The sequence below is a fragment of the Phytophthora infestans genome, genomic scaffold (genome assembly GCF_000142945.1).
Source record: "Phytophthora infestans T30-4 supercont1.67 genomic scaffold, whole genome shotgun sequence".
NCBI lineage: Eukaryota > Oomycota > Peronosporomycetes > Peronosporales > Peronosporaceae > Phytophthora > Phytophthora infestans.
In genome coordinates this window covers 1-7410 of record NW_003303692.1, presented here as the reverse complement: position 1 = coordinate 7410, position 7410 = coordinate 1, and the positions used below count along the sequence as shown (strand labels likewise).

The window sequence follows — 7410 nt, the reverse complement described above, 5'->3', positions numbered from 1 at the left end:
TGCTTCCAGGCACTGTAAGCTGCGACGTCGGCTCGTGGAGGCTCCTCTGGGACTTGGTACGGCTTCTGGTACAGTACCATCATTATGTTCACTGCTGCCTTTGCTTCGGCACGCTGGTTTTGTTCCTTCTTACCTTTAACCGTTTGCCATATGTGGTTAGTGTACCAGTTGAGCAGGCATCCAGCAAGGGTGGACGCTGATGCTGAAGCTGGGACGACAACCTCAACAGCCGTAGGTAGCTGTGGTGACTGCTGTTGCGTCTGAGTACTCCCTAAGGCCTGGCTCTGCATCTGGGCTTGCGAGTCTTCAAGGCGACCAAGTCGCTCGCTAATGTTCACAAGCTGGGCTAACATGTTGTTAAGAGTGGATGATAGCAGCGTGTCGTTACCAGCGACGGCATTGCTAAGCTGCACGTGGTTTGCCGTCTTCCAGTGAGCTCTCAGGTACCCCCCCCCACTCACAGCATGTTCGTATCGTGATGCAGGAGCCAAGACGAGCGTTTGAAGAGGCGATACCGCGATGCAGCTCGTACATGTAGCGCGACGAGACCGAGGTGCTGGTGGTGTTTTCGATGTGGATGCGAACCTCATCCATGTGCATTAGCAGCGATGCAAACGTGCAATCAACGACGTCCAATGCGACATTAAATTGAGCGTCCTGGAAACCAAGTACGTGGCGGTACAGCTAGTCTCGAAGGGTCACAAGCTGACCAAACTCCAGTACCGTCAAACGCTGCTGTAGGTCACGAAATGTCGGCGTTACCACAGGTAGGTCTGGAGCTTGGTACCCTGCTAACACTTTGGCTACGCTCTGATCCTCCTTTGTTGTCGTTCCAATGTAGGCAAACGCCTTGGTTAGTGACTCCAACAGCCAAACCCCGCGAGTAGAAATCCACTGAATCGACAGCTTCGGCGACGCATTGGCGTACGCAGCGGCTCCACGGCGAATGGAGTGGCTGGTCATATTCGGCGTCACCGTTTGGCTGAGACCAGGAGGCATCGACTTCAACGAATCTCTAATGACCTCGGTAATATAACTTGCGATATTTGGTCTCTTCCTCTCTCGCTTTTGGGGCGGCTCCGACGTGCTGTTATCGTCTTCTAATAGTTGACCCCAGTACAAAACAGCTTCCTCTTGTGAATACGGTTTATTACGAGGAAGGTCGGACTCTGCGAAATTAGGTGCCAACGGAAACAAATATTCGGAGGGCTCGTCGTAGCAGATAAACAGCAACCCGAATGCGTGAAGCATACACTGCTGCCATCTCTCCGGGGACTTATATATTGAAGTGCCTTGAACCATAGAGGTTTTGATCCGGGCAATGTGTAGGAAAAGCTCTCCAGAAGCTGAAATCGAGAGCTGTTGTTTACGTGCAAAGCAGGTATCGACAGCTCTTCCAAATGTATGCCACATCATAGTTAACAGAGCCGCATCATGTAAAGACTTCAAACCGGTAGCCACGTCAGCTTTCGCAATTAGATACCCAACGAGTACACTTAGATCATCCACGTTACACCCAGGAGCGTCATTGGTTTGCACATTTGCGCGCAAATTCCTCTCTTCTATGTAGCTAGCCATTTTGTCCCGAATCTTGGCAATTCTCTTAGGGTCACCAAGAGAGTTGGTGTAGCGCTCGCGAAGCATGTTCACAACTTGTGAAAAATACCCTAGCGCTGTCGATTTTGCTAGTAGTCCATCCGCCGCTCTCGCCTTGTTGCTTTTCTTCGTCTGTATGTAAATCGAAAAAGCTGTTAGCAATGAGTACATGTTCTGGGTCGGGAGACTAGCTAATTCTCTATGAGCTTTATGTATGCCATCTAAATCGACTTTCGATAATCCGATTGAAGTGAGGAACTCCTCAAACATCTTCTCCGCCGCAATCTCTTGCCCTCTTGTGCCAGCAGGAGTGTCCAGACCTCGCGAAGCTCTCCTCATTGCCTCTCGCAGTGTGAATCCCGCGCGTAATGCAAGCTGGTCGGTTGCATGGCGCCTCATCGTGAAGTTTTAGTCTATATTTACTCTTCAACCGCATGAATTTTTTATCTGGTACAGACGCCTTTTACGCGATAATACATGATGTGACTTGATTTTACTAAGGCGTCTTATCGCGAAATGTCGAGAAAGCCGGACAATTCCGGAAATAAGCTGGAATAAACTACCCCTACCCCTAAATAGCGGTTATTGGGTGGTTTGAGCAAATAAAAGTTAATGCTGTCCAGCGATTGGCTGTGGATTTTTTTAGCCTACAGTACGGGGTGGGGTCTCCGTCAGGAATATACTTATCCTACAATAATCAAGTATCTGCACAGCTCGCCTGGCTGTTTGCAGCCAATCGATGCGTTTCGTCCTCGGCAGAAATGTTTGCCTTACGTCCGTCCAATCGTGAGGGCGAGAGGCGGTCTGATCGTGCGAAAGATCCAGTCAGTGTCGCAGGTCGGCAGGTATTGCCCAATCAGGCGCGAGTTAATTGTGTCCGCTTTTTGGCCATATTTGTAATTTTGGCAAAGTTAGGTCGAGTCAGAAAGATAGGCGCGGTCGGTAGGATGGGAGGAAACTGTATAAGATAGGCCGAGTGTAGCCATGCGGAAAGGCAAAAAGCAGCAAGAAAGGAACCGGACGGACTTATTGACAGACGGACAGACACGCTACTGTAGCGGCTACAAGGTTAGGTGGCGGGAAAAGACACGCTGCAAGTTTAGGTGGCGGGAAATGAGGTCGTCTCTACACTGTGCAGTGAAGGATTGTTTACGGCAGCGAGTTTGATTTGCGAGATTAACAGTCGAAGATTGCGGACATGAAGCCGCAATCACTGCGAGGTTTGTCTTGACTATTTATTATTAATAAAACGACATTGGCTAAACCAGCAGCTGTGGAAGGAAAAGATCAACGGATAACCTCTTTAATTTTATTGAGATCAATGTTGCAGTCCTGCTACCAAAGCTAGAGCCCTGGACCAAGGTAACTAAGCTCGAAAAACTAAAAGGTGGTAAAACCGAGCAAGATGATGAAAGCTGCAGCCTTTAACTCCATTAGAGAGTCCCCCCCCACCACTCCGCAAGATTGCGAACAGTACCATGGTACGTATTACCCCTTTACTATTATTATAATCGGGCTAGGCACTTTACGGTCTTTCAAGCAATCTCAGTGAGCCGAGCACAGGAACAATAGTAATTCGGCGGTAATACTGTGCCGGTATGTACCCGTCGGGACGTGAATACCTCCTCATTGCATTTTAAATTTAAAAATCTGCCGACGCCGCTCCTGTGACGCTCAACTGGTGCTTAGCTAACGGATCAACGTCACCTCCACTCGTGCCACGATGGGAGGCTATGAGGAATAGCGTTCTACCTCTTGTTGAAAGAAAGATATCGGTGGATGACCTGCATTTACTTTAAAGCGGTACAGATATCAAAGGACAGTAGTGATGTGGTACATGTATTGAAGACCACATCGTGCTAACAGAGTTTGTGCAGTCCGACGTCAATTCCACTGTTATTGTATCCGATACATGTACTCAAACGAACTTAAACGAACAGCGTGGAATTCTGAGTACCGTTCTTCAATTTGCAATGCAACGAGGGAGCTCCTGCCATTCTGTTTACTGTACAGGCGCGAGACAAGTACAGTCGGACATGATCTTTACCAGCATGTCAGATTCGTGAAAACCGAATGGCGTGCGACTTGCAGTGTTCGGTCTCTACTCCATGTATGAACCAGAGCATGAATTATTTTTAATACCTGTACCAAACTTCGAAGCGAGAAAAGGCACAGTCCTTGGAAGCTCCAGTCAAACACTATCTCGAATCGAGATTGGAGCAAACCGTCAGGTTCAGTTGCTAACGTGCGGAACGCGGACCCACCAAATCAAACAGAGCCCATCAAGCCTACCCTCGTGTCCAGGCTCTCTTTTATGCCACTCAATTGGACAGATCGCATCAAAAACACCTTGTTTTGCAGGATAACACTTAAGCTTTGTTTTGACTTGGCATTCGTAAGTGCAGCCGGGGGGGATTACCCGGCTGAAAGACACTATATAATGTAAGAGGTCGTTACCAGCCGCGCTTCGCTTGGCTGGGGCTCGCTTCGCTCGCGATTAATAGATTCTCTCACCTGGGAAGTGCAATGCGCGGCTCGCTGGTGAGCTCGGCGCTGGGCCCGCCTCCGCAAATACCGCGCGGCCCTGCTTCGAGGGCTGTTGGGAGTTGTGGCTCTTAGACACGCCCCGCGAAGTAACAAACAAACTCCTTGTTTGCAAAGGGAAAATATGAAGACTGAATTACTTTGTGTCAGTTGCTCTGCTTCCTCGATGCACAATCCAACAAGGGCTCCCCGCGCGGGTTTGCTGCGGCTACGCGACCTCGCACCCGCTCGCCTTAGTTGGCGCCATAGCTGCGTCGCCCCTCCCCGGAAGGTGCTATTATGCGTTTGAGGGTGCTGCACACCGTTTCGAACGGTGTTTTTGGTATTTTGTCTACTAATACAACGTCCAGCAAAGCATTTGTTTTCAAAATCGTCGAGTTGTTGAATCCTAAACAAACTGCGACTATACGTATTTTCAGAGTTTCTCTCGAATCGATTAAAATAATGCAAGTGCTTACAAAGTGCCTATAGCAAATGATACTGGAAAACCCGACTGACTCGACTGTTGCTGCGGCAGCCTATCATACTTTCGGGAACGTCCTTATTATACCACTGCGTGTTCGTCTCCACATACATGCACCGTATTCCGCCATGCCATCACGGATTTTCTGTGGGCACGTTGAGTCCTACCAATCCTAACACGGTTCCTCGTTGGTTTGCGGGCGTTCCTCACCGCAATTCAACGTTTCCAAGTTCCTCATTCCTCAATTCACTCTCAACGCAACAACTTGCCTTCTCCGATCCTTTTGCGTTCCGACAAAATGAAGTTCATCGCCACCGTCGCCGCTGCTGCCGCTGCCTGCGCTCTCACGGTCTCCGCTGACGTTTCCACTGGTCCCGTGTGGGGCTACTGTGCCAACGACGCCAGTATGGTGAACACCGACAAGTGGGCCGATAGCTGGTCTGCCTGCGGTGGCAAGCGTCAGTCGCCCATTGACATCGTCACGTCAGCCAAGTCTGGCAAGGGCAGGGCGAACCCGCTCAGCTTCACCGGACGCTGTCCCACGTACAACCTGACTGCGCCCGCCGAGCCTCTGGAGGTCGACGTTGTTGGAGGTAACGACATTGTGACGGACCTGATCATGTGATATGTTGTAGATTCTAACGCGTTTGGTTCTGCTAAAATAGGCAACTGTGCTGTCTCGCTTAACGATGCCTCGTACAACTTGGCCCAATTCCACCTGCACGCTCCCTCGGAGCACACTCTGAACGGCAAGCCTCTGGACGGTGAGATTCACTTCGTGCACGCGTCTGCCGATGGCAAGGCTCTTCTGGTGGTGGGTATCTTCCTTGAGGTCGGCCCCAAGTCGGACCCGTGGCTGGGCCCTGTGCTTGACGCTCTTGAGCACGTCAACTCGACTGACGAACGCTCTGCCGCAGTTGTGGTGCAACTGTAAGTTCCAACATTCTAGAATACTACTTTTCTGGATTCTTACTAACAATTTTGATGTTGCATAAACACAGGAAATCGTACTCAACGATGGTTCGCCAGGCGTGCCGAACAGGAGGCATCTACAACTACCCTGGCAGTCTTACGACGCCTGGCTGCGGTGAAAATGCCGACTGGTGGGTCGTACAGAACCCGATCAAGATCTCGTCGGTCGACTTCGGCCGTCTTCACCAGGACCTGGTTGAGTACCACATCACGGACAACGGCAACAACGCTCGCCCGGTTCAGCCTCTAAACAGCCGCCGAGTCACTCGCTACAACTAGAAACCTACGACCTACCCTGCAAGCTAGATTGTTGCTTACCTTTAGTCGCTGCTAACATTCCACCTATATCACTATCCGTGATACATACATACTAGTAGAATACAACGAGTGTGTTTTTGTCTTGATCTCGACTGCAGAGAAACCAATTTGAATGCAAGCACGTTCTATTCGTCTTGAAACTCTATAGCTTACTGTACACTTCAAAGTACTGAACTGTACTACACATACATGCAGTGCAGTACCGGTAGTATCGGTACTGTACTACAAGAATACGAATATTATTTTGTTTCCCGCGTTATATGACTACGGAAGGGTTTGACGACGTTGAATTCGTGTCGTGGCATTGCAGGCCTTTCAAATACATGTACAGTTGTGCACCTCGTATTCGGCGGGGTGGACCATATAGAGTCTACGAGCTGCGAATATTTATAGAGGAGCAGATGGAATCCAAATGTACTACTTTGTATTACCTTAATTAAGTACAAATCTCAATTCCATCTTCGATATAGTACCAGTGTGATTCCAACAGTTTCGTATGGTCATTGTCGATACGTCTTGCCAACCTTCTGAGCACCACTTAATCGCTGTATAAATATTGACGGGGGTATACGTCTCGCCTTTGTAAAACAGAGACAGTGTCCATGATGGCTCTGTGGCTGCCTTCCTGCACAATGTTTGCTTAGATTCAACGTAGAATAGGCGGACGGGCGACGTGCCATGGCCTTTTGCGACAAAATTTATAAAGAGCTGTTGTATGGTGAAGTGATTGAGCTGATACATCGTGGCGGAAGTGCGGCGTTTCATCCCTCCTTGAGGTTATTTGGTCCAAAGGAGATGGGCAACTCATTTGCGCAATGCATGTGGCCCAATCATTAGATTGTGCAGGCTATTAAGCCATACCGGGGCCGAAAACGAGGTGCACGACTGTATTCTGAATGAAGCGTGATTTTATTTTTTCCAGCTGTAAGACAAGATGATGATGGTTATTTTTGGTACCCTTCGTCTCCGTCTCCTTCTATTAATAATAGAAGCACTGGACTTTGTACTATATTAACATGACTCGTTCGTTAACCTATTTTTAGCAGAGCGAGGTAGCGAGGACACATAAACGGCTGCAGAGTAAACGGCGGACATGCGACTGACGAGCAACAAGCTACAGCAAGTGTTGCAGCGTCGAAGACCCCAAGGACTAAAGACACGATCACCGCCACAGCTGTCATTCGAAGTAGAAGCCAGGCTAGGGATCTATTTAGCGGTCCAGGGGCCCAAAAAGAGCGAAGAATGTGATCGTCTTTGGCGGGGGACAGCACTAATCCCTGCCATTCCTGATATGGGGAGGTCGAGGTTTTTTTCTTCGCACCTTACCGAACCCAAGTCACGTGGCTAGTCGCCGAGGTTATTCGATTCTGTAGAAACGAATTTCAGTCATTTTATCAGGGTCATTCGCCACAATAGCTCGTGAAGGCCTAGCTGCGGCCGACATACCATCAAACAAAACTGCGTGAAAAAAATCAAGGATTTGGCCAGTTCACCAGATACATGTATCTGGTGAACTG

The 7410-nt window shown here is 49.2% G+C and overlaps 1 protein-coding gene across 1 annotated transcript; it reads left to right on the top strand.

Moving 5' to 3' along the window:
* Window positions 1-4852: 4852 nt before the first annotated feature.
* PITG_18284 (carbonic anhydrase, putative) lies at window positions 4853-5854 on the top strand (the record flags this gene model as incomplete). Its single annotated transcript, XM_002997696.1, has 3 exons — window positions 4853-5196; window positions 5269-5533; window positions 5605-5854. The coding sequence occupies 3 exons, from the start codon at window positions 4902-4904 to the stop codon at window positions 5852-5854; spliced, it is 810 nt and encodes a 269-aa protein (XP_002997742.1).
* Window positions 5855-7410: the final 1556 nt, after the last annotated feature.